General features: G+C 45.5%; 1 protein-coding gene across 1 annotated transcript in view; it reads right to left on the bottom strand.

Annotated features, from left to right (window-relative positions):
* Positions 1 to 2,624: 2,624 nt before the first annotated feature.
* The window catches only part of SLC7A10 (solute carrier family 7 member 10), a 33,411-nt gene continuing 8,563 nt past the window's right edge, over positions 2,625 to 27,472 (bottom strand). The window contains exons 3-12 of the mRNA XM_048959050.1: positions 16,429 to 16,633; positions 11,901 to 12,052; positions 11,139 to 11,264; positions 9,798 to 9,951; positions 8,290 to 8,413; positions 8,091 to 8,194; positions 6,918 to 7,014; positions 4,328 to 4,477; positions 3,811 to 3,988; positions 2,625 to 2,853 (exon numbers count right to left, since the gene is read on the bottom strand). Of these exons, the coding sequence (XP_048815007.1) occupies positions 2,735 to 2,853; positions 3,811 to 3,988; positions 4,328 to 4,477; positions 6,918 to 7,014; positions 8,091 to 8,194; positions 8,290 to 8,413; positions 9,798 to 9,951; positions 11,139 to 11,264; positions 11,901 to 12,052; positions 16,429 to 16,633 (1,409 nt within the window). The 3' untranslated portion in view covers positions 2,625 to 2,734. The remainder of the gene's footprint in view (positions 2,854 to 3,810; positions 3,989 to 4,327; positions 4,478 to 6,917; positions 7,015 to 8,090; positions 8,195 to 8,289; positions 8,414 to 9,797; positions 9,952 to 11,138; positions 11,265 to 11,900; positions 12,053 to 16,428; positions 16,634 to 27,472) is intronic.

The raw sequence follows: 27,472 nt of genomic DNA, 5'->3' as shown, positions 1-27,472 counted from the left end.
TTGCTGAGATCAAGGTCTTTTGCCTGATGTACCGGTGTCATGTGGAAACAGCCAATTCCCATACCGAGGTCATGAAAACATTGGAGAGCAGTGGAGCCTGCAGGAGCAGCTGTGCCATGCAGCTCAGCCTCATTAGTCCTGTGTTCTCCTGCCTGTGCCCCACAGCTCCTGTTGCCTATTGATGCCATCCTTCTTGGGAGACAGACTGTTTTCCCACTGTTGTGTGCACTGCGTGGCACAATGACAATGTGATCTGCGATAATTGTATGGTGATAATGCAATAAGAACAATCCAGCACAGCTCCTACTAGCTTCAGTCTCAAAAGCTAACTTAAAGGTGATGCTTAGAGCTCTAAGTATTTGCATTACCTCTATTACTGCTGTGAAATTTGCCAAATGGTATTGCCAGCACTAAAAGAATGAACAGCAGAGTATTTTTCTGCATTATAGCCTCTCATACTTTGTGTATGTGTGCTGCTACATAAATATAATAGTATGTAAAATACAGGTTTGTGTAGAAATGGATTGATTTTTAAAGCTTTAAACTCATTTTAACACTGCTGTTCTATTAGTGTAATTCAGGTAGGGTGGTGCCAATTTGTTTTGTATGGAGATGACTGTAAAATTGTATGAAAGTTGCAGAAAATGACCTGGAGAAGGTGCACTTGTTGCAGCTGAGGTGGAGATGTTCTTTGCTCTGTTTTCTTTGGGAGTTTCTCCTTCAGAAAAGCTAACACACAGGTTATCATGATTTACATATCAATAAAGGGGACATCAAAATGCTGCAGGAAACAAAAATCAGCAAGAGTTGTATCACTACAGCAAACACTTCAAAATTACAAAACATTTCTTTTGGAGAAGGCTGTCTTTTCTGCATTGAATCATGCAACGTTCTTGACATATTTGTAGTGTAGGCTGTCTTGGGATTTTGCTTTTGTTCAGTGGGCTTAGAAGTAATAATGGTTACATCTTCTGTGGGATTTTTGTTTCATTTTTTGAAAAAAGTCATACCTGAACAAAGTTAAGCACGCTGCTGAATTTCAGTCAGCATATGAACTTGTCTTCCAAGCTCCGTATGTTGATTTCTATGGCTTGAAATAGTGTGCGCTAGGAAGTAACTTTTGCAAAGCCTTAAAAAAAATAACATACATGATGTTGGGAGCACGGATGAAACTGTTTCTAAAAATGAAATGAGACATCTTGAAACAGCTTTTGGAGACTGGTATATAATTCAAAGATGAGCTCTACCCAACCCTCCTGTTTTAAATTCAGCCTTCTGATCTATGGGCAAATGTTTATTGTTTTAGAGCACTGAAATACAGTCAGGTATAATACAGCCCAAACTAGTTAGCAACTAAAAAGTAGTGGCTTCTTTAATTTAGTCTTTGATTGCCTGGGTAGCAGTTACAGGTTTCATACGTTTCTATTGGTACCTGAGATGTGTGTGTATATGTACACACAAAGCCACGTTTTTCTTTAACTAAATATATATTTTCACGTCTTACAATTAATAGCTTTGTAGAAGGAGAATGTAAACTGTGTTTCTTTTCAGTTTACCATCTCTAGGCTTGGACATTCATGGACAGATATTTAAAGATAAAAGTGCATTGTATTGGAAAGTCACTTTCCTTGAACTTACCCCATATTTTGAGTCTATTCTTCAATCTTTGTACAATGTGTGGTACCTGACAAACTAAGAGATTAATGAACCCCTAATTTTTCTACCAAGGCCACTAACACAGAGCTGCTTTAAGAATTAAATTCCTGTGGCTGTTACCAAGGCAACTGAATGTGATAGCTTTTATTTTTCAAAAGTTACAAAAGAACAGGAGCTATTCAAAATGTTGCTTAGAGCTATTCCTGCATTTTGCATTTTCAAAAGATTCTTTGGTGTGAAAGTGGCCATATTGCTACAGCAGCAGATTTCTATGAATTTATTGAATGTATGAACCAGATTTTTTTTTTTTTTAGTGTTTGCTGCAAATAAAATATGCAAAACACTTTCTAAAGAGCATCTGATGTGAAAATGATGTAGACTTGCTGCTTCTCTGAGCACCATTAAAATGAAGAGTGTCATCTGACTCATAGTAAAGAGTAGCGCTGGGTTTTCTTCCTGGCTCTTTTGAGATCTCCCTGTTGTGCAGGAGCCCAAGCAAAAATGCTTCAAAAATGAAGATGGTTGAGGTCTTATCACACCAAATGATGTCTGAATGCTCAAGCCGGCTTCCTTTGTACAATAACACGGCTTGTTCCTGTCCCACATGCTTCCCCTGCTCCTGGCTGTGTGGGTGCCCACCAGCTGTCCTATGGAGAAATGATCCTTTGGGCTGTACTCATGCTGGGGCAGCAGCAGGGTTGCCCCCATCTCCTCTCCCCTGGCTTTCTCCATTTTGGTTTTGTGATGGGGAGCTTTAGTAATGCTTTCACATGCCCCAGTCTCTCAGTCTCAAACAGGCCCTTATGGCTGCTAGAATCAGTATCTCAGAGCTGTAGCTGTGCTGCGTTCCCCCGCTGAGCGAGTGTGCTGCCGAAAAAGAAACAACCAGTGCCTTATTTCATATTTTATTTGTTTTTTTTTTCTTTTTCTTTTTTCTTAGGGAAAAACTAAAAGCTACAGATGCCATCAAGTGTGTAGCTCACTATTCTCTAAGGCTTTTTTTTTTTTTTTTTTTAAATCCCAGAAAATCTTTTTGCAAAAATGGGCGTGTAAACAAGAAGCCCCAGAGGCTGCTCCGCTATTTCCTCGGGGACTTGTCGCTGGCGGGCAGGTGGCAGTGGGCAGCAGGCTCCTCGGCCGCCCCACCCTGGGGGTACACCACAAAACACAGCTTCTGTCCCCAGCACGTCACCGACTCTGCAGGGAGCAAGTGTGCGGTTAGCACGGGCTGCGCTCGGCATGGCGCTCGAGCGCTGTGTGACGCAGTGCGTGACCCGGCGGCCATCTTCCCCACAGAGCTCTTGGCCTCTCCGCACCGCCCTCCTTCCCTTTGGCTGCTTTTATCTCTAGTGAGGTGACCACTGGTGTTTGCAAAACGCAGGTGGATTAAAATTAGGCGCCTTTAGGAATGTCCCTTTACTGCGAAGAGCCCTTTGTGCTGCTCAGAGGCCCGCTGGGCCATCCCTGAGGTCGTGCCAGTGCCCGGTGGTCGCAGTGAGGCTGAGGGAGCCGGCGGCAGGCAGCTGCGCCTGCTCAGGGAAAGTCCTCACCACAGAACAGCTGCAAGCCAAGCACAGCCCAATCACAAGCAGTGTGTGCACTGTGATGTGAGGGAAAAAGCAAGGCTTTCTTGTTATTTGAGTGAGAAATAATTCATCATGCCATACAGGGGTTCTGCAGTGCTGCTGGGATGAGAGCAGGGTGAGGGACAGGCAGAGTTCTGTCATTTATTATTCTTTTTGTTTGGTTTGTTTGGTCTTTATGTGCTTAAAGTGATACTCTTGTGCATCTGCTTTGTCACTGAGGCTGTGGTGAGTGAGCTGGGGCATGCACAGGGGCACAAGTGAAGGTGAATATGGCAAGTGATGAAGAAAGCAGTTACCTGCACAAACAGCCACAAAAATACATCTATTACCTCCTGTCCGGGGCTCACCTGCAATGTGCCTGTCTGCCTGGTGGCTCGCCATTCCTTCTAATTTAAAACTGAAGTATTTCCATCCATAAGCAGCACCTGGCCTGCTTTGTGTGGGGGTCTGAAGGCTGTGCATGCCAGCGGTGGTTGAGCTTGCTGGGGTCTCGGCACTGGGGGGGGGGCTGAGATCTGCAGGCCATGAGCAGTAGGCCCGAAAAGTGCACCAAATCAGCAGTGCTTACCTATTAGCCTATTTACACACTTTGGTTTATTTCTCCAGTAGACTCCAAGAAAAAACACGGGCACTCCAGTTAAAATGATAATGAGTCCGACTCCACAGACAACTGGCTCGGAGTATAGGCTGAAGACCAGCAGAAATGCCCAAAATGCCAGGTAAGTGATGGGAATGAGGAGGTTCACCTGGAGGGAGAGAGCAGAGCAGAGCATGACTGCAGAGTGAGGGCAGTGCTGGGCCGGCAACAAGAGCTGTGGCATCGAGAGCCTCATGGGTTGTGTCCCCTTCCTTCTGCCACTGTCAGTTGCCCAACTAGCAAGTTTGTTTTTGGAAGCCTTTGTATCCCGTTTTTACACTAGTGGTGCTTTGGGGCATGGTTTGAAACTGAAACTTCAGCATTACATCTGAAAATGAACTGATCTTCAAAAAGAAAAAAAAAAAACAACTGGAGGACACAGGGTTTTCTTTGGTTCCTCCCATGCCTTTTGTATTGCAGCCAAGAGATTTAGCTTTAATATTTTCACCTTAATAGGTCTGAAGATTTTGGGTTTCTTCCAGCGTAACACGATCAGGCCTATAATTGTCACTCCATAGCAGAGGTAGTTAATAAATGACACATAGTTGATTAGTGTGTACGTGTCTCCGACAAGCATGATGATAAGAGTGGCCAGACACTGTAAAGAAAGAAAGGTGATCTGATGTGAATTATTACTAACAAGGTAGCTTAAAAGCAATAAAAACAAGCAAAAAAGCGAAAAGCAGTTTAAGCTTAACTCTTGTTGCTTATTGTCCTACTGTGCTGCCTGAGCTGGACACTTCTGTACCTGCTTTCAATGGCTGCACTCCACCAAATTCTGTTTTAAAACCGTTTGGACCCTACAATGAGGACTTCTGGCAAAGAGAAAGTTGTCTATTATGAGACAAGAGGGTTTTCTTGTAGGCTAATAGTCTGTGATCAGTGCTTTACCTTATTGCAGGTGTCCTGTATGTATTATAAAGAATAAAAGCTTTGCCCTTTCCTCCCAGTGGCCCACGGCTCATGCTGCAGATGACTGACATCATTAATCTCTTGAGCATTACTTGTGTTAGAAACTGGCAGACAGATGGTGGAAATTTACATGTCTACTTTTGTTTGTACTTTATTTCCGAATAACTCTGTGAAGTTGGGAGAGCTTGTTCAGGGTTCATGGTGTTGCTTCTCAGATCCTGCCCCACCTGCCCATTGGTATCCCAGGCATGAACCCCACCTCGCACTGCATATTCACCCTGCAAACATTGTCTGCTGGTGGCCAAAGCCTGGGGGAAATGCAATGTCCGGATCCCTTTAGAGAGCTTTCAGGATTTGGCTGCATGTTACTTCAGGCTCTTTTTGCTTATGTCTTCTTTTTCCTTAATTAGCCGTTTTAATAGCGAAGGTCTCTAGGGAGGGAGGAGTTCTGTACCCACTGGTAGCAGTAATTACGCACCATCACAATCAAATGACCCTTTGGACTCTCCATTCCTCTGTTAAAATCCTCAAAGCTATGTGGAGTTGGAGGTGATTTCAGCATATTGAGCTGTCTCACTATAAAATTCATTTAAAATAGGGCAGTGTTTCTATACCAATGTGGCGTAACATGTTTCCTACTTTCCTCTGGAAGGTGCATGCTGGCAGACACACATCTGCCACTAACAGGTTTTGCACTGAAGGCGCTTGGGGCGATGATGTTTCTTGTGTAGGTGACATGAGCGTGTCAGAGCTGCTTGCCAAATGGTGTAATTTCTGAGTGGTACTGGGCTGCAGAGGAGTGTGTGTTTCCTCCCCTGATTACTATGCCTGACGGCAGCCTGACACACAGTGGGCAGGAGAGCCTGTCACTTCACTGTCTTGCAAAAAACCCAGTCTGTTTATTTTGCATTTAGCTTGGACCCTTCATTTTTGGAAGGATTAGTAAAAATACAGGTCTCACTGATGATGCTAAAAAGGTCTTTCTCTGTGTACAAAGAAAGCTTTCTGCATGAAAAAACTAGGTGAAATTCACTGAAAAAGAAAAGAGAACCTGATGTATTAATTAGGATTTGCCTGAGGTCTGACTTCATTTGCTATTGTAGCTGCCTACACTACATTATTTTTACATTTCTATTTGTTAAGGAATTAATATTTCATTGCAGCATTTGATGTACTCTGAGCTGCATTGAAGTACCTTCAAATGATGAATTGATATGCAGTGTTGGTTCTGTAATTTGCACTGTAATTTAAGGGAAATGTTTGGAGCAGACTGAGAGAGAGGCTGACATATGCCTGATTTATCAGGCCTGCTTGGTGCAGGCAGCCTACTTGTGGTATGGCTATTTCACAGTGAAACAGCACAGAAACTCAGTATGCTGGTTGAGCTGATGTATTTCTAAGGACAAAGAAGTTCTGCTTCGTCAGCATCAGCAGAGTTCAGCTGCCTGGCGTGAGGCTGGGATGGAGCCAGCGCCTTCTGTTTGCTCAAGGCAGAACAGATGGGCTGTGGGGTTTGCCCCCAGATCCTGTACAGGCAGTGAACGAGATATTTGTGGTCAGGCACTGAGCCCTGGGAATGCCATAAGCCTCAGTTGTGCAGGTATTTTGTCCAGAAAGTGGAATGTGCAGAAGGCTTATCTGATGAAATTATGTCTGGGTGTATTGTGCCAGAATTGCTGTTAGAGCCAGGAGAGTCATGCAAACGTGCATCTTAGTGCATCTTGCATCAAATCCTCATTGTTTTGAAATTAGTGGCAAATCTGCAGTTGGCTTTGATGCAGCCAACTTTTTGAGCAGATGCCCTTGGGAGAATTCCCCTGCTTGGGCTGTGCACTCAGCGACTGCGGCACCGAGGGTCATTTTGCTTTTTAATATCTTCTTTGCCACAAAACATCTTGTATTCTGTTCATCACATATTCATAAACTCTATTCTTGCTAAAACTGGGTATTTGTTTCAAATAACGACTTCCATCAGTCATTAGTATCGTGGAAATTCACAACGTCTAAGAAAAAGAAAAAGATCTTCCTGCAGGAAAACAGCAGCCTAACCAGCCAAAACCTTCCAACATTCAGAGCAGTTTCTACTCTTCTTGGATGAACAATGGGGCAGGGACAACAGAACTTACACAGACGAGCAGGGCAGGGATGGGTGTGCAGTATTTCACGTGGATCATGGCAAGCAAGCTTGGCAAGTGGCCTTCTCGGGCACCAGAGAAACATAACCTGCAAATGAGAATAGGAGCACTAATCCACTGCACATAAAACAGCTTTTTCAATATCTAGCTGTACAATGTCTCTAATCTCAACTGCTCTCATGGGTTTTGGAGTAGAAGGAAGCTGCTCTCTGGCTGCTGGTTTGAAGCTGAGGAGACCATAGCGTGGCTCTCACTTCCACTAGAGATTTGTGAATAACTTGGTGTAAGTTGTTTCATCTAAATCATTCCACGTAGGAGGCCTTTAATGGCTAATGTCACCTGTGAAATCACCTGATCTAAGTTGCCCAATTATCTCTGAGGATGAGAACTGAAGTCTGCCAGTCCCCATCTGCCAGCAGCATTGCCTGCTTATCCATGAACAGGGAAGCCGTGAGATGATCAGCCATGTGTCGCTAAGGCACCAAAAATCTCACAGATAATATTTCCAGCCTCAAAAGGGCATTGGTTAAGGTTTCATGTGCCTTAAGATTTCACTTTTACATGCATTCAGACTTGTATCCCATGATAATTGTGGAAGTGCTCAGATAAATAATTTTCCCAAGGTACTTCAGAGTTGGATTTTTTCCTCTAAAAAAAATTCATAACTTTTAAATGGTGTTCAGAAAGGTCAATTAATACAAACAGACTTTGAAGATCCTGGTCCTGCTATCATCAGTGTGCACACAAAGCATCTTGCCTGGAAGGAGCTTCTTCATTGCGGGAGTGATGCCTGTAACTGGGAACTGAACCGGCCCTGCAAATCTTTTTCCAGCATACTTTTGCTTGTAGCTACTGGAACGTTATTGATGTAAAATTGCTTTGGTTCCATACTAAAGCCGTGTTTGGCTCTTACTGCAAGTTATTTCACATCTGCAGATGCTTTTAGTAGCTCATAAGGATTGTTTTGCAAGAGATTCTGTGATTCAATATTACATTTGCTGATTGAAAAAGAGCAGTTCATAACTGAATGTATCCAATGTGCCCAACAATGATCTCACCATGCTATAACATCCAAAATGTCTAGCTAGCATTTCTTTAGCAAATCAAATTAAAACAGCCCCTCCCCAAATTAGATAATGTTCATAAAATTGTACTCCATCTAACCTTGATGAGGTAAAAAGGTATCCATTTATTCCTCCAAATGTAGATAGGGCCACTGAGACTGGCATAACCCAGGAAAAATAGCCCAGTAACTTTTCACCAAATGTCTAAAGCAACAGAAGGCAGAGAAACTGAAATACACTGCAAAGCACAGAACTGAAATCAAAGTGTATTTTAGACATCCAGGGAATGGTTTACTTACTACCGCCACAGCGTTGGAGGACAAGAGCTCTTGGGGTGACATGGCAGTGAAATATGCAATGTTGGTGAACGTATACACAAATGTCACCAATGGGATGGATATGAATATGGCACGAGGTAGGTTCCTAATAAAAGAATTAGGAGGGTAGATAAGAATTTACAGTCATACACAGCGAGAGCACAATAACAGCCTGGGGCACTCAACCAGCTGCGCAGGTTCATCTGCTGCAATGCTGTGGTACCTTCCAGGAGTGAATATTTTACTCAGTTGCCAGTTCAGGGCCCTCTTTAGAGGTGGGCAGCTGAACAAATCTCTATCTAATGCAGTAATGCATTTTTGTCTCTGTGTCACATTTGGAAGAAGTTAAAAAACAAACAGAAGAAAAGTACTTTAATCTTTGTGATCCTGATTGGATTTAGTAAAAATTGGAAGTTTTTTTTTTTTTTGTTACCAAATCAGTTTTTTATATTCTATTTTCCCTTTAGAGGCTGCAAAAATAATAATATTTAAGTCTATTCCCTCCCTTTCCTTTTTACTTCTCAACTGAGGCCATATTTGCCTTATAGAAGTCATAACTTTTCATTGTTCTGGTTTGAAATTGTGGTGACCCATGACAGTGCTGCTGTTTTTGGAGGGAGCACATTGCTGATCTTTCTCTATTCCTGCCAAGGTCCTGGGCGTGCGCTTTCCCACTCAATGGTGTGAAGGCCTCCACAGGGCTGCTCGTGAGACAGCAGCTTTCATTCACTCCCAGCCAGGCTGTGCAAGCGTTGAACTTCTCCTTGTTTAACTGCTGTGTGCGTGGCATGCCCACAAATACGCTCCAAGAGCTGCTCTCAGCATCCATCATTCCTCTTTATCATCTCAGAAATTTTGAAAAGTTTGAGCTTTGCTTTATTAAAGTAGAATTGCTCTCCCTCTGGCTCCCCCCGCCTGTCAGTGCGAGGTCATTTCAAACCTCCTTCCCACACACACAGCCCCCAGAGAGCTGACACGGGGCACTCCTGGGGTAGGTCGTGCAGCTGCACTATGGTACAGGTGCAGGGCAGGGAGTGCTGCCTGTGGGTCAGGTGCCTTCCCATCTTCTCATTCAGGTCTTTGTATAATGTCCCCTTTGGGTGAAAAAGCAAAGTGACTTGCAGTAGAACCCAACATTTTTCTAACAAGAGACAGTGATTCTCCCTATAGATACGTGTGGGGCGTCTCATCGGCTGATTTTTTGCTAGGGATGCACTGTATGTTTGGTCAGGGCCACAATGACATTGCTTTGTCCATAGGTCGTTGGAATTGAATTGATAATTTGTACAGTCTGTTCCTAATTTCAGCATGGTGTTTCGTTAACTAGCCTGTTTGCATTCCAAACAAAAAACCTCTCCTTTAGCCACACCAGTCCTATAGGACATGTCATGATATCGCTGCAGCTTATTAGATGAATTATGTTATCACGTGGCTTGAATGTCTCAGCACTTCAAAAAAAAAAAGTGGATGATGTGAAAAGGGATACTTGCCTGCGGGGATCAACCAACTCTTCTGTTACATAGTTCAAGAAGTTCCAGCCGCTAAATGCAAATGACCCTTGAAGGAAAGCTAATGCTAAATGCCCCACGGATGGAGTCATCCAAAAATTGAACGCTTTGCTCGGTGTCAGCTCTTCATAGTTTCCTGCACAGAAAGCACAAGCAAGAGTTTACGCCTTCCCCTGAGGGAAGTGCTGCCCACCAGAGACACCAGGAAATAGGTGAAATTTTGGTGGTTTTTTTCCCTTTTTTTCATTGCTTGATTGGGTTTGAGACTCTGTGCTCTTTGTATCCCCCAGGTCAGCTCGGGCTGGCACTGCACTCATGGTGCTCTGTGTGGCAGGGTGTCCTGGGGAGGCAGTGGGCTCTGCACACACAGTCATTGCTCTACATCTAATTGTCACAGTGCTGGCACCGCTGCTGCGACATACTGCTACCTGCCTTTCTGTACACACTGCTGGTGGGCGGCTCTGCAATGGGGCAAACTCCTGTCTGTTCCTAATGCTGTCTACTTTTGCAAGAACTTGGTTTTGTTTAGTAGGACTACCGGGAAAATATCTATGGGGCTGGAAGATTTATCAAGACTGTGGAACTGTTATCACTGAGAAATAGTCCTGCTCTCTAAATGCCCTATTTCATCTTTCTTTGCATGACTCATCATAGACATGATAAAAATGTCACGAGCCTTTTGTGCTCTCTGCTTTCCATTAAGTTGGTGATTCAGTCAGACATTTTTACATCTTGAGAAGGCGGTATTTTGTAGTTCTCAATCTTACAAGTGACTTTTAGGACATAGGAAACCGGATTGTGCCCAAAATGAATTTGGCATCTTCCTGAATGGGGCCCAGCACTGCTTATCAGTTTGCACTCAAAGTACTTTAAAATTTAAAGACCATGCAACGAGTCATAAATTTTCTGTAATCACTCTAAAATACCTTCAGATGCACTTCTCCTTTATCAAAACCAACAACGCAGGACAGAAAGGAATATGTTTAGGGAAGATACAGCTCATTTCTCTGTAGTGCCATCATTTTCATGACTCCATGTACAGCTGTCACACAGAGGATAAACCTCCAGTGCATCTGTGCCTGGAATAGATCCCTCAGCAGCACTCGAGACAAATGCTTTTCCACCAGGACACACAGCTGCTGTGTGGGATGTCACTCTCCAGCTCCTTCCAGCCCAAGAGCACTTGCAGCAACCAGAGCCCAATCAGCAGCACAGAGACTGCTCCACAGCCCTGCAGTCCCTTTGGGTTGCTTTGTAAGGAGGGTAAGAGAAGCAAGTGTAGCAACAGTACCATACCCGTGTTGGAGCTGTCTCACAGAGTACCTTTAAAGATCTGTATGAAGCCCACAGTAATGATAAGGGCCAAGGCTAAGAGTTTTCCTGCTGTAAATATATCCTGAATGCGTGTTGCCCATCGAACGCTGGAGCTGTTCACCCAGGTCAGGAGTACTGGAGAGCAAAAGACTGAATTCAGTGAAATGAAATTATGTTTATTTAAGAACACACACAGCACTATAAAACATTGACCGCTGCATAGTTCCCGCGTGGCCATAATCGAAGACAAGAGGGGACTGGCCTTGCCCTATGAGGTGCCCAGCTGCAGAGGAGCATCTATCATAGCTCTCCTTCTTGGGGCTCTGCTGCCTGGCTTGTCCAGCTTGAAGGGCTGTGCCTGTTCAGAGCTCAATCTGCTACCTGAACTGGGGTTTCAGCCTCCTTATGGGACACAGAGAATGTCTTCTTTCCCCATGGCTCTGCTCCAGTCCCACCAGCTCTGTAAGTAATGAATGCAAAGCCAGTGGTGGTATGCACTTCCTACATGCCTGCATTTGAGAATTAAAAGATGAAGAGGGCTTCAGGCAGCAGTGGGAAACCTGCTGTGGGTGAGCTCATCTGCCACTGCTGCCCAGGGATGAGCTGCAGCCTGCTGTGCTCCCTGCAGGCAGGCAGGGAGGGACTGGCCACCCCAGTGTGCAGGGCACACTCCTGCCTGCCTCTTGTGTTCTGGGGCCATCAGCCCAGCCTTGCTGAGTGATCCTTTGCAAAATGAGGCAAGCTTTGTGTGCACGAGAAGCAAATACTCACGTAAACACACCATGGAGAGGATCCTAGAGGCATTATAGGGGGGAATACAGTTAGGGAACACGGGCTGCAGGACATAGTTTGAGAAGGTCAGTGAGATGACAGCCAGACTTGTAGGGTACATGATAAGCACTGCACTCCAGAGCAGCAGAAACCTGAGAACACAAGAAAAAGCACAAGAAAGCTGGGCTAGGTGTGCTGGAGGAGAGTAACACACAATCAGCTGTGCTGCACTTTGGAAAATGTCCAAGACATTGGGGTCGACTGCTGTAATCTCACTCATAGTCAGCAGTCACCCACTTTTACTTCTCCTTACCCCTTTTCCCATGTTCCCAAGCACAATCTGGATTTCAATTTAAACATTTCTAAGTGAAATGCAGTTTAGAAATTATCAAAGAGTAAGGATTACAAACACTGGGTGTACTCTGCTTTAGCCAGTGTCAGAAATGACATTTCCAAATAAAACAGTGTAATTTCTGGATTATGCTGTGTGCTCCCTTAAGTGGGCTGCCCGCTCCCAGCATGCCTGCCTGCCTGCTGCCAGCCCCTTAAATTCAGCAGGGCTGGGATGTCCTCCCTGGTGCAGCTGCCATGGATGCTAGCACTGCTCTTGGTGCTCCTTGGCCATGGTGGTGAGTGCTTCTCAATACCTCCTTTGCCTTGCCTTGTTGTTTCTGAGAAGTATGGGGCAATCTGATGCTTTCCTTTTCTTATTAACTACAGGGAGTTAATTCACTAAATATTGCTGTGGTGCAAACGTTCCCCAAATATCACTACTGTTTGTTAAAACCCAGTGTGTGTGTGCATGAGACTCCTTTTTTGTTCTTAATGCTTTCTGTCATGGCTCAGAGTGGTTTTCTCTAGTAACTGACTTGGCCATGCTATGCTGAAGGTGATGTTTCTGGTCTGGGGCTGCTCCACAGATCCTGCTCACCCCGCTGGACATTGGGGACAGCCCAGGGACCTGCTGTGTTACTTCACTGGAGACTCAATAAGTCTTAAAGGCCAATATGGTCATTTGTGCAATCGTTCTGGGGGTGCTGGGTGAGTGTGAGGTCAGTGTGATTGCCCTGCAACGAAGCCCAGCTGTGTGTTCCCCTGGGGCACTGCCTGCAGCTGGCTGGGCAGAGCCACGTCCACACAGGTGATGGGTTTTCTGTGCAGAACCCCCTGGTTCCTCAACTTCTGTCTTCTCCCATGTGCTTTGTGTAGACCAGAGAAATGAATCCAATTAAAAATATTCAGTGGGAAGAATGACTCTGAAAACAGTATTTCAGGCGAAATTGGCACTTGCTTCTATGTTGCAATATAAAGTGCATTAAAGTTGGTAGCTGCTAGAATATGGTTTAATGGGATTGTGAATAATTCAACAGATTTCTGACAGTCAATTTGTTTCATGCTGAATTGAAATACATGCAGGGCTGGTAACACCAATTAAACTAAACGCAGAATTTTAGCAGAGGGTCACAAAGTCACGCTGTCAAACAGGGGGCTGAGAAGAGATAGTATTAAAATAAAAGGAAGCCTGTTAGTTAGGTAGCGTGTAGGCCCCATGTTGTCTTATTTTTAGGTACATCTTGCACAAAGCCTAATTGTGAGAAAGAGCTATTGTTGCTGGTTGCTCAGATCACACTGGTGCTGGGGCAGCACTGCTGTGCCCTTGCCTTGCTTTTATGGCTCACCCCAGGTGCCTGCTGGCATGGCATGTCCATCTGTCTGGGGATGTCTGCCCTTGTGCTGTGTGGCAGGACGTGCTGTGTGCTATGGCTGATGGGCAGGAACGGGTCCTGATGCATTACCCAACCCTCTGGGCCCACTAAGTAACTGCTGCTTTTCAAGTACCACCTTTTAGTTGATTATTGCACAGGAACAATTAAGAACAGCATATCCCCAGCAAAAAACATCTCTTTCAGATCTGCTGTAATGAAATACCACAGTTTTGTCTGCAGGAGGTCTCAGCCCTAACTGCTGGATGCCCTCACCAGCAAAGTGCACCCAGCCTGAGGAGCTGGCTTGCAAGCTGTGCTTCTGTCAGGGCAATCCCCGAGGGCACACAGAGGGCTGGGAGCACAAAGCCCATTTCGGGCCAGGAAATGCCATGGCACCTGCAGGGTGACCTGGCCAGGATGTTCAAATGGAGAGGGTGGAATTACTGCTCCCCAGGACTGTGTTCTCACACCTGCAGGTGTGGGGGCTGAACCCTTTCTGATGAGCTTTACTAATTACTCATTTACTGCACTCTGAGAACCTGAGAAGTTCTGTCTTCTCTCCCTGCTGACTGACGAGCTGCCAGGTCTTTAGAAAAAGGCCCAAGAGCTGAATGCACAGGAAAAGGCAGATGTAGCTGTTCTTGTGATTCTACTGTTGGTGCTCAGGAAGTTGGAGTGCTTCAGTTTGCATGGGAAATCCGAGCTGCTGTGTGCAGCCGCTGGCTGGTGAGCAGCTCCTGCCTTGCATCTCCGAGCCAGTCCTGCTCTGCTGTGAGCTGCTGTGCAATCTGAGGGCCTCTGCTGTGCTGCGCCTTCAGTCTGAGCAGTGACTACTGAACTTAATGACTGTCCTCCCATCAGTTTGGATGTGTATTACACAATGTTTCTAGATTTTTTTCCCCTCATTTTACTAACACTCCGGAATAAGTGTCAATCTGTTGTGGGATTTTCTGCTTTTAGGAAGATGTGGTTTGCACTTGCATGTGAACGCCACTCCTGCAACAAAACCTGGATTTTATGCAGACATTTCTGCATTCTAACTGTCTTACTTGTGGAAAGGCAGCATAGGTTGATCTGGATTTCCAACAGAGTCCTGTGCAACCAGGCTTTCAAATACGTATTTGGGATGTGCTTGTGCTCCCCAAATGATGTCACATTAAATATAAAATATGGAATCAGAGCAGCCAGTGAAAATGAAGTCAAAGTGTACTGTACTTGAAATGGAAACTGTTATTCATACCATCTGATCACAGAAGCTGAGTAGGCTTATGAGAGCTTGAGGTAGTTTGATCATTATTAATATTATCCTAAGTTGCTTGGAAACTTTAAATTTTGGCAACAACGAAAGAAATACAGGAAGTTTTACTTGCAGTTTGAATCAATATTTATCAAAGCTTTGGGGTAGAGTTCTTTGCTGACTTCAACACATAGTGATTTGATAGTAAGGACTATAAGTAAGGACATTTATTCAGTTATCAAGCAGCACTCGTAAAAGCTATACTGGTTGTATTTATCAGAAATACAGCAGTGGGTTTTCCATGTAGCTTGATGTATTTGTTTTCTTCTGCTGAGATATGTATTAAGCTTATTTACTACTTTGGGTGGAGTTATTTTTATGACCTGTAAAAGCCTGTAAATATATATGTGTGTAAATGAACTGTGCTCAGTCACGCTGCTCCAGCAGCAGCACAGCGTGTGGAGGGTTCCCTGCTCCTCGTTTGCTCATGTACAAGTGCTATTTAGGAACAAGATGACTTCTAACAGAAACTAAAAGCAGAAAGCCTGGCAGCAGCCGAGGCCTGCTGTGAGAATAGTCCTCCCTTGCCTTGTCTCCTCCCTGGACAGTCCCTTTGGAAGGCTGGCCATAACCCCTGAGGGCAGCCCCGCTGTGTTTTGACTCTTTCTCATTGCCTCTGGGTCTTCATTCTGTTCTCCCAAAAGTGTTCCTGGACTTTCCTGTTACTCAAGGGCCATGCTGCCCCCGAGCTGCCGTCCTGCCCCAGAAGCAGGTGCTGCAGCTGCATCCCTTCTGCAGAACCATTTCAGATGCAGTTATTGTATTTATTTTTTTGTAAACAAGGCACCTACACACTGCATGGACTCTTTGCTCGCAAATTAATGAACTGGAAACAAGGTTCTGGTGCTCCTCTGCCAAGCTGTGAGTACAGGTGGGGAATCAAATTTGGTTGTTGAATATACAATGAAACACATAGTAAAATATAAAAGATGACCTCACTTCTCCCTTCTTCCCTTAGCTACTCTGAGCTGCATATTTGAAGAGAAGCCATTTCCTGATTTCTCTTCTGCATCCCTCCATTGCATGTACATGGGCTGGTTGCTTTGTACAGCTGCAGCTGAGGAAGCTGGCACCTGTGCCTGGGATGCTTCTGTGGGCAGACTTCTTCCCCAAGCAACTTTCTGTATTCTGCTGCAGGAAGGTCTTGCAGCATAATGCCATAGAAATATTTGCTGCCTTCTGCACCAGTAATTAATGGAGGGCTTTGGGTTAGGGGGAGCAGCTCCAGACTGGCATCCCTCAAATACTCTGTGCTGCCATACTGCTTGCATGCATGAATGTCATGTGGACGTGCCACTGATTTTTATTGAGTTGGAGAGGAAAGTGAAAGCATCCTGCAGTCTGAAGGCAGAACTGGGAGTGCTGCAAAGGGGCAATTTAGTATTTTGAGTGAGAGCAGAAGGGGTGACTTTGCAAAAGCAGATTATTTATGAATATTCTGTTTCTTCTAAGTCGGCTGTCTTTTCCTCACTAAGTACTGAATGTAAGCTTGTATTCCAATGACTCTGAGGACATGTGTACTTACCCAGCTAACCCACCAAAGATCTCTGTGACGTAGGAATAGTCCCCTCCTGATTTGGGGATGGTCACTCCCAGCTCAGCATAACACAGAGAACCCAGGGCAGCAACCCCGCCGCCGAGCACCCAAATAATGAGAGCCAGTCCCACCGAGCCAGTGTGCTCCAAAACTCCTTTCGGTGATATAAAGATCCCAGAACCAATGATGTTACCTGAAAGAGACAGAAAATTTGCAGTGAGATAAGTGAATGAGAAATTAACTTTACTTTTTAAAAGCAAACAAATCCAGCCTGGGCCCCTGCCCTGTGCCAGCCCCTCCTCACCAGGTTTTGCTTGCTTGTGTTTCATCTGATTAAGCCCCAGGGAAAAAGTCATCATTGAGTGGAAATCAAGCAGGTTGAGCACTCGGATCTGGTGAAGCACTTCAAGGATCTGTTGAACATCTGTGTTTAGAACTTGTGGTTTTGTGGTGTGAGTTTGGGCTGCTTGAAGAGCTGCCTGCTGTCACTTCTCATGACCAATTGTTTGATTGAAAGGAGTTAAAGCATGTCTGTGATAAAGATTTTAAGATGAGAGTTAAAGATGGGAGTTCAGAGATTTAATTAAAAAAAAAAAAAAAAAAGTTGGGTTATCCATAATTTAGGGGCCAAGATTGAAGATTGTGCTTGGGAAAGTCACTTAGAAGTCTGGAAACATTACAAATCTATTGACATTTTGTATTTGCAGCACACATGCTGTATTGACATTGCTCTCAGATTTTCAGGGGATCTGGTGGTGCAACGTGGGACAATGTGGGCTCTGTCCTTCTAGTTCTGTGTGGTCAATTGTGAGCTGAGAGAGTTCTGGCTGGAGCCTGCTAAGTTTGCTTCCTCCTCTCTGCTTTATAAGTGGTTCTCGGCTCGCAGTGGATAGTGCACTCCATAAGTGCACCCAGCTATTCCAAATTTTGCTGTGTTTGGCTTCAGTTTTCTCCTTGCATTTCTGCAAGCAGTTTCAGAGAGTGCAGCTCTCCTAGCTCGTTGTGCTTGTATGTAGCCGTGGGTTTGGACAGTGTGCTGAGGCAGACACTCTATCTGTGGTTTGAAATGAAATTAGGATAGAAAATAGACATCTCCTGCCACTGATAAGCAGATGGCTGCTTCCTGGAAAGAGTGGGAGGGGGGTGCAGCTGCTGGGAGCTCTGCAGCCAGCATAGTCCTCCTGGAGAACCCAGAGGGCTTCAGGCTTCCAGGGGCAAAGAGCTGCTGTTGTGTGAGGGTTTCACCACAGGTAAACCATTCCTTGGGTATTAAAGTGTCAGTGTAGCCCTGAAACAGTGCACCAGAGAATCCAACTGCAGTAATGCACAAATCACCTAAGATATATTCTTGGGATGATGCTGCTGGACACTTGCTGTGCCTTTCCTATCAGCTGAGGTGTCAGCTTGTGGAAGGGCACTGCTTCTTGTGCTTCTCTTTTCAATGTTGTAATTGAATGCAGTTACAAAATGCTCCCAGGCAGCTGGAAGGAGCATTGTCCCAGCACAGCAATAAGGAAACAGTGGTGCAGATTAAAGAAACTAGTGCAGACACTCTACAAGTTGCAAAATCACTTTAAAAAGTGATGCTGACCAAACTTTTCAACTTTTCATTTTAATCATTAAGCTCTGAGGACTCATAAAAGAGTCCTTTTGTGGACAGAGGAAGACCACAATCACCTTCTCTTTAGATGAAAGCTGATAGTTGCAGTTACCCCTTGAAGAAATACACGAAATGTTACCAAACTTTGATTTACACAGCCAAGTGAATCCCCCCACTGTGCTCCAGGGAGGGGTTGAGATGCAGGTCTGCCCCTTTGTGCCATGGGTTGTGTACAGAGAGATGGGGGCAGATAGGACAGCCCGGGAAGGAGCAGGGAGATGTATGAGGGAAATGCAACACCCAGCTCTTCCTGCCTATGTTCTTCCTGCCTTCCCCTCCAGAGAGCAAGGACAGCAGTGGGAGGAAGGCAGGAGGATGTGGCGGGCTGGGAACAAGGCAGAAGGAAAGGTGAGAGGCCAGGTCAGCTGCTTCCTCTTGCAGCAAGCTGCTCTCATGGCCGAGCAAGAGGATGTCCAAATTTAACTTCTGTGTAAATAACAGGGGGAGAGAGCCCTGCCTGTAAAGCACAGTAGCACTGTAGGGCTAGTAAGCTTTAACTCCCCCCTTGGAACAGGACAACATGCTGCTCTGGCAGCCTTGGTGCTGAGCTCACAGAAGCTGTATGAAGGCTGAACAACTCCAGCTGGGCCTCCATGTCAGTCCTGCTGCCCAGAGCCCATGCATACTTTGGCTTTGCTTTGCTGCTCAGCAGCCATCAGCAGATGCGAGTGCCTGCCCTTCAGCTGGCTCCATGCAAGAGCTGCCACATCCACATGTAATTTGTCACCTTGTCCTTGTGTCACTTCGTGTAGAAAGGAGAAAATTCCACTACAACATGGTATCCCCCAAAATAGCAATGGAAAGAAATAGAGAAAACTTTCTGCTATCTGAGGCACCTGAGTGCTGGGGCAGTTTCAGGCTGCCTTTGTGTCGGGTTCCCTCCATCTTCTCAGTTGCTTGGGTGCAGTAAGATCTGTGATGGGCTGGAGGGTGGGGGAGATGCAATCAGTGGCAGTGTCATTGGATGCCAGGCCCAGGAGAAAGAGGTGAGTGTTGGTGAGGTGCAGCCACAGAGACAAGGGGCAGCAGCCTGGTGTGGTGTAATAACAGGCAGGCTAATGCTTAGCCAGAAGGTTGGTGGCTTGGTGTGCCTTCAGACGTACGTATTTGGCCTTGACTTAACTAAAGCCCCGATTCTGTGTGTGCTTTATGTTTCCATCTCAAGGAGTGGGCATCACTCAGCACTGTGAGCACAGGGTGGCAGAGAGCTGCTGCCCGGCCTCAGGTGGCTGTGGGGAGGAGCAGTGTGTGGCACAGCATGGCCTCAAGCGCTGCCCTCCTGCCATGCTGGGCTGCCAGTGCAGCCCTCCTTGTGCAGCGCTACGCTATGCTGCAAGTTGCCAAATGTGACCTATTCGAGGTTAACGCCTTCTGGTGTAGCTATTGCAGGAGCAGGATGAGAAGGAACTGGCAGGCTTCTGGAGGCTCTTTCATGCAAACATTCACAGATGTCTTTTGGTTGAATTAAGTAGTTTGTTGTTTTTAAAGTCTAACTTACTTCTTGAATGAGTATAAGGCAAAACTCAGTTCTAAGCTCCTTATGGATTTCCTATTTTGCTCATGCAACATGTGTGAAAGTCATATCAGCAGGAGTGGAAGTGCTACACCCTTCTGACAACAAAAATGTTCATATGGAAATGTGTCATGGCTGTGGCAATGTGCCTGGGAAGCACCTTCACTTTGCTCAGTGTAGGATGTGTTTAAAAATAGATATGGTGGAGATGGGGAAATGCTCAAGGAAGTGTCAGGAACTGCCTGATGAGAAGTAGAATTTTGAGGAGGTTTCATGTAGTAGGATGGAAGATTTAATAGTAAGACAAATGCTTTATCCACAAAGAGGTATTTCTAAGCAAAATTTGTTCAGCAAGAATTGAAGAGAATTTGGGGAGTAACTCCACGGCAGGAATGAAACTGGCTGTGCAGCGCAGGAGTTGCATTGCTGTGCTTGTGGGGTTGGGGATAATTTGTTTCAGTTTATTAGTTTCTTGCAACAAAACTACCTATTCACACCTAGAGGAAACTAATACTTAAATTACATGTATTCATTCCATGGCTCTCTCGATCTTAAAAAAGCATATAAAAATTCCTGTTGGAAATCACACTGCCTTGTGATCAACCCCAACAAAGAGGAGCTAAGCTACTGCAAGAACCACCAGCTCAGTTCCAGAGGCTGAATTAAGAGCTTTCTATGTGGACAATATCCTCCACCTCCAGATGGAGCCTTCAATGATGTGTTCACACAGAGCACAACTCCTTGGGCAAAGGAGGTGGATACACACTTGTGTTGCTGCACACCCCAAGCATACTGCCTTCATCTCCATGTGCCAGCACAAGCCTGCTCCCCCAGGCTCCAGCTCCATGTGATGCCATGGCAGGCCTTACACAAGTTCCTAACCTTAAACATATCTCAGTTTTTGGCAGAGCAGGAGCTATCTTCAATCCAGCACTGGGTTCTGTAGTACTGCTACGTTCTATTTCAGGCTATTTCACTTCACTCCCAAATCTTGTATTTTTCTTTTTTTTTCAAGGCTTTATGTTTCAAATTAAGAAGATTTTTCTAAAACGCCCCAGAGGGTTAGGAATATCCCTCTTAAACAAAAACTGATGTTCTTGTGGAATAACATCCCTTAAAGAGTCTTTGTGAAAGGAAAGAAGAAAAGGCAACAACACAGATACAAGAGCTGACTAACTGAGACGCTGTGTATAGGAAAGAACGCATAGTGCTGCGGCTGACTATGAAGAGGTAATAGGATGCAGAAGAAAAAGGAGAACAAAAAGGTCCCATAATGTAGGAATTCATGCTTTTAAAAAAATATTGAGCAGTCTTTTCCCAGATGCACTTTGTATGCAGTGCTGCAACCTGCTGCTGGGGAGCTCTGCCCAAGCTGGCAGCTCAGCCTGTGCTTTGTGAGTGGCATTCACAGCCCAGGCGGGCTGTGACCGAGGACGCTTGCTGGTGACACCGAGCCCAGCGCAGAACTGATGGAAACAAAACCACCATTGTAGCATGGTCGTGAACTGTACGCGCTGCAGCTCGGCGTGCTGGGGGGGATAGTGCTGGGTTCTCCAAACCACTGAAAGGAATTGCTCCTTGGTGGATAGCATTAGTGCTAGGGTTTCACGATGCCCTGTGATTTTAGGTAATATTCCTCCAAGCGTCTGGAGGGCATCCCTTCTTTGTTGGATGCTGATTTCTGGGCACTGCACTACAGCCTGCTGCTGCAGTGCCACACAGAAGGAACTAAAGCTTGCCAGTAGCTTGGAAGCAGCTCAGTCCCTCTGCTGTCATCCGTGCTCCATCTCCACTGAACTCAGGAAGCAACTCCTCCTCCAGATCTTTTACTGAAGAGAATGCAGAAGAGCCCGTCCTCCAGTCCTTCCTCTGAAAATACATGGCTTTGTTTGTGCTTGTAGTTCAGGTGCTGAGATCTGGCCCTGGGAGGCACTCCTCAGAGCAGTCTGTTGTGCAGTGTAGGCGCTGCGTGTGGGCATGCACCCCGTGCAGATGTGTGTGTTCTGGAACTGCAGGACTGGCAGGCATCAGGGCATGGGACATTGCTGGAAAAGCCGATGCTTGTAGCATGCCTCTGGCTTTCGAACTACTGGGAGTGCATTTGGGGTCAGGATTTGGTGTTTTTCAATGCAAATGTGGGGGTTGAAACTCATTTTTTTAAACAAAAGCTGAATTCTCATGAAAATATTTCAAGAACTGCATGTGGAAAGAAAGCACTAAATATGACAGTGTTTGTGAGAAAATGCAGGGGTCTGGCAATACTTTGTGCCATCACTTTGAGAGCAAAGTCCTTAGGGTGCCTTCTATTTATCTGCAGCACACAATCCATGCAGGCTGTAAAAATAATGGATCTCTAAGCCTGCTGAAAGTATTCGGCAGTTCCTTAGGAAAGGGCTTACTGGCTGTATGCAGAGACCTTAGTCCTGATAAAAACAGCAATTTCCTGTGTGGTTAGCAAAGAAAATATCACTCAGGTCTTTTTACTGCCTATGCTTTCCATTACAGCTCCATGTTATATATCTGAAATTCTGAATGGGTCTGTAATATCAACTAGAAATTTGGATAAGCAGTTCTTTCATCTAAAAAGTGAAATATTATCAAGGAAAAAAGGACTTTAGTGCTTTCTTTTTTTTTTCCCTCAGTCAGATAAATCACTTTGTGACTTGTTCACTGAGGGGTTGTGGTAGGCAGGATTTCTGAAAAGCCACGCACAGCCCAAAGCAGAAACCTGCCTGGACTCAGGCTTCCAGCAAGTGCTGTTTGTCACATCAGGAAGTTGCAGTGTTTGGTGTGGGCCCCAGCATGGCACAGCTTTATCAGGTGGTCTGAATATGTGGGTCTGGGTATCTTGACCAGGAAGGCAAAGACTTGAGATTACTGTTCAGATAAGAAGGAGAAAAAAAAAAAAGAGCTTAGATGAAAGGAATCAGGCTTTGCAAGCGTATTAAATCCAAATGAAATCTGAGGTGGATGATATCAGCAATGATGATGCTATATCCCATCGTGAGTTATTTAGTTAGCAGAAAAGTGCTACACTAAGCAGCCTTCAGTCCAGCTATTAGCTGCTAATTGGCTTTCAGGAGTTAAACATTCATAATTGAGGACACTAAAAAGTGGCTTGGCTTGTCACTGTCTATCTGTGACCTCAGGATACGACACACCAATGTGAGCAGCCAAGAGGTGACAGCACAGCTGGCTGCGCTGGCGCTAAGCTGGGACTGTGCCACAGCTCTGTGGGCCCTGCTGAGCTCCAGGCCTGGTACAGGATGGCTGCGTCACCATGCTGGGACAGGTAAGGGATGGCTGCACACAGGGTGCTGCTGACCTCCAGCATGGTACCACAGGTGCAGCTGTAACTCCAGAGGTTGTGCTCTCCTGCTGTGAAAGCAAAGAATAAGTGATTCTGGATGGACAGAACATTCAGGCTCAGAAAGTTACTAAAATACAGGGACGGCACAGAATTAAAAGCAGCAAATGCTCGCGTGTGCCTTGCTCTGAGCTCTAGTTGAGCACAAACTGAGGTGACGTGGCAATGTTTGCGGTAGTTCATTTGATGGTCTTGAACTTCTTTAAATGGTATGCAGAAAACTCTTAATGAAGAATGGATGAAGAATAAAAGAATCAACAGAGCTTGGCATTAAACTAATAACTGCTTAATTTCATGTGTGAGGAAAAGATTTAACTGCTGTAATAGTGGAAAATGAATTATGGCTCCTCAGCTAATGTGCTCGTAAAGGAACAAAATGAAAAATGGCCATAGAAATAACAGTGGTGATTTAATATCTGCAGGGATCAGTATTTAAAAAATGAAATGATCTAAAAATCTGACTCCAGTTCAAATATTTATGCTAAAATTCTTAGCAAGTAAGAACATGACCAATCACCACAACCTGCAATTCCAGCATTCCAAGTGGATTTTGCTGCATTAAGAATTCCTAATCTGATTATGTTACACCCAACTCTAAAGATTTTTAAAACTAGGCTACTTAAAATATTGACAAAGGCGTTTTCTTTAACTTGTCTCAGACCTATAAGGACGATCACAGAATCGCCAAGGTTGGAAAAGACCGACAAGATCATCCACTCCAACCACCCACCTATCATCAATTAGTTCTCACTAAGCCATGTCCCTCAACACCATGTCCAAACATTCCTTGAACACCTCCAGGTTGGTGACTCCACCACCTCCCTGGGCAAAGGTACTTGCCTTTTTAGCACCAATATGCGTGTCCAGCCTGCATGGACCTGAGGAAGGTTGTTCCTACAACAGAAAGCTCAGCAAAGAGCGGGGACCCCTTAAGCCACAACACCAGCACACTGCATGCAGAGGAACAGCTGCGTGTCAGTGGGTATCGCTATTGCAGCAGTCACAACCTCAGCTTGCTTGTTCCTGGCTGCTGTTTGCAAGGTGATTGCAGGGATCTTTCCCTTGAGAGGAAATATCTTGTCTTTGGTATTCTAAGCAAGTGTGAGACTGATTAAGTTGCAAAGATGATGAGCGGAAATAGCAGTGGGTGCTACCTGTGTGTGCAGACAGCACTGTGATGGTTTGGGTGTGCGTTAGGTGGCTGTGTCGCAATTAGGGAATTCATAATCTAGAGAAATGCAATCAAAGCAATTCAGTGAGAACTCCCACCTTCAACCCTCAGAGCAGTCAGTGAGCAGCTGTGCATGGCAGTACTGCCTCTCCCTACGCACTGGAAAGGAGCTAGGAACAGCCTGGAGCTTCCCAGGACCTTCCATGGTTCAGGGGCTGCTGGAAAAGTTCTTTAAAAGCAGCAAGCTGCACGTTTGGCCCCAGTTTATGCTGGATAAACTGTTTCACAGAGATGATTAGCTTAGAATTTCTTCTAGCACTGGAATGCAGCCTTAGAGAAAAGCAACATTTCCTAAACCTGCAAGGTACAGTTATGGGCTGCAGTGCTTTTCTGCTTACTCAAACACTGCTGCATGCTGTACAAGGCTGACCATGCTCAATGTGCTGACAGTCCAACCTCTGCCAAGGTACTCAATGGCTTAAAACCAATCAGGTTAAAATTTCTGCCTTTGTGAATAAGAACACACTTTTCTCTTTGTAAAATTAGCAATAATCTGTGCATTTTCTCATAAAGAAGGGGGTTAAATAGGGAGAAACTTCATAGAGCAAGCTTTTAGAGCAGCTTTGTTAACACGGTCATGGCAAAGTGACCTGCCACCTGAATGGTGTCCCAGGAGCTGACACTGCTGGTGTTGGGTACTTGCAGGGCACATCAGTACTGACTGACCTCACTGCAGAAGATGTGAGGTGTGTTCTAATCAATGCAGTGCTTACAGCCAAATGCAAATCCCCCGATCCTGTTCTCTCCTGGCAAACATCATTAGGAATCTCTCCTGAGTATGCACATGGGCATCCACTGGACAGGATCAATTAATTTATTGCCCATACTTACAAACAGCTCAGAGTTGCATGGCCCAGGTCAGCAGGAAACATGTACCTGCCCCTGCACAGGTTTTCAGGGCTGATCTGCACTGCAGTTGCTAAGTAGTGAGGTGGGGCTGGAATGTGGCATCTTTGAAGCAGGTGAGATAGAAAAGATGGGTGGGCTGCTTGTGCGTGGCTTTATTCTGATTCAAGTAATGCTGCTGTAATGTGCTTATATCAAAGGAGACGTTGCAGCCCGTATGATAGGATTTTTGTTGTTCTGAATTGAGAACTCCTTTTATTCTGCTAATCCTTTCACCGGCTGCAGGCTCTGTCTGCTCTTTTCAAGCGCACAGTCCACTGCTTTATTTCCTGCTCCTCTGTTCTGACTCTTGTACTTGGTCTGATTTCTCTACTTCCTTAACTTCTGACTTGTTCTGCTCTTCTCTTGCCAGTGCTGGGATATGTGGGCTGCATTTCATTACCCTGGAGAGCAAATCTCAGCCTCCTGTGCCCTCATCTGTGTGCTGCAATGCTCACCACAGATAACGGAGAAATGCTGAGAAAATTCTTCTCCTGGGAAGCAGGAGGCATTTTCCTGGGGATTTTCTCAAAGGAGTGACACGGAGGAGCTCCAGATTGCCACCACCCCAAAAGCAGCGTGTGTGATGGTAGGGCTGCGTGTCCATGTTGAACCAGCCACCTTTGGGCTTCACACTTCACTTACCCTTTCCTGTTCCTGTACCTGAGCAGTGCTGCCGGCAGGGCAGAGCTGCCAGGTGGCAATGAGTGCTCCAGGGGAAGCTGCAGGCAGCTTGGGGTGGTGGTGGCACTGCATCAATCTGACAACCACACTGCAACTCAATCTGCTGCTTGCCTTGCACACTTAGAATGTAGAGGGCTCCTGAGGCAAAGTGCTCCTTTGTGCTAACTTCCAGAGAGAAACTGAACACCAGGCCTACCTTTGTACTCTGGGAGAGGTGGAGAGGAAAGCCCTCTCCTGTTCCTAAAATGCCTGGGTTGCCCTGGAAAGAAAGTGCAGCACTGCGCATGATGAGTAGTGCAGCCTTGTGCTGTGTCAGTTCTTGTTATCTGTCCTACCTTTGTTTTCTATGTTCTCTGGACCTCAGCAACCCAACCTGCAGTTTAACCTGAAAGCAGCAGAGCTGTTGTCACATCTTTGCAGGCATGCTGCAGGAGGTGGGGGGTCTTCCCTTGGATGCGGTGTGCCTGATCGCCATCAGATAAATCCTGATTTTTAAGGGAAGCAACTGGCGGTGCAGCAAGGCTTCCATGCAGCAGCTTGAGGAGTACATACCAGCCATGCCCTGGGTTTAATGCTTGTCCCTCAGCTGCGAAATCCCACAGGCAGCTGTGCCTCTGGGCAGCTCCCACAGTGCCCTCTGCAACTGTAATGATTTGTAGTATTTACTAAAAAGTAAAGCAATTTAAAAATGCTGCTCTACAGCTCACCAATCTAGCTGTAATAGCAGCCAAAGAGTTCAGCTGTGTCAGGGAATGCAGTGGGTCAGCTGAGGACAGGATGACAAACACAGCTTTCTGCCAGCCTGGACTCCTCAGTCCTGCTCATTCCAGTGGAAGGGACCCTCACACTGTAATTTGTGTCATGGAAAATGATGACTTTTTTTAATCTTGATTCTTAGCTTGGAGCATAGCAAACAGATTAATTGAACAGTCTGGAAAATTGATCAGCAAATGCTGCCCAGCAGGAAAGCCTCTTCCTGTCTGTTCCTGTCCTCACAGAAGTATCATCATTTGTCTGATCAGAAAGATGCACTAAAATGGCAGCGAAGTTCATCAGTTGCACGGCACACTCACACAAGGGCACAGAAGGAACTCTTAGATGGCACAGCAGAGGAAGCAACCTTGGAGCTAGCATCGGCTCCTCGCCCCCACCTCACTGTGGCACCTCCCTGCTTACCTTGCTGGGATCACTGCAGCTTTCTGCTAGGAACAGGCTGAGTGGGAATCTTCTTTAATCTCTACTGCCACTGCCTGGGCTCTGACACAAATGCTGTTTTGGATGCAGATGTGAACGTGACCTGAGCAAAGTTTGCTGCTCTCGCAGGGTTCACAGCTCTGTGATAGGACATTGGTCAGGGGCTCAAACTTACATTCTGTCCATGAATCTGTGTTAGCAAATTCTGCTGTGAGCATCACTTATGATACTGTGCTCCTGACCTAAAGGATTCAGAAATTGGTGCTTTTTGTACCTTGACCTCATTTATATTTAAGTCTTTTATGTATTTTTAGAAACAAATTTAGATAATTTTACTGATGAGAACTAGAAACTTGGCAGCTTTTCAGGAAACTCTTAAAAATCTGCTGTCTTGGAATTTAAGGAAAATACCAGATATCTTAATATGACCTCACAAGTCAGCAATATTACTATATAATCTTCTGTTTGCCTTATGAACTCTGTATTACGAAAAGCTAT

This window comes from Lagopus muta, chromosome 12 (genome assembly GCF_023343835.1).
Source record: "Lagopus muta isolate bLagMut1 chromosome 12, bLagMut1 primary, whole genome shotgun sequence".
In the NCBI taxonomy this organism is placed as follows: Eukaryota; Metazoa; Chordata; class Aves; order Galliformes; family Phasianidae; genus Lagopus; species Lagopus muta.
The sequence above is the reverse complement of the archived record's forward strand: the minus strand, read 5'-3'. Positions and strand labels throughout refer to the sequence as shown.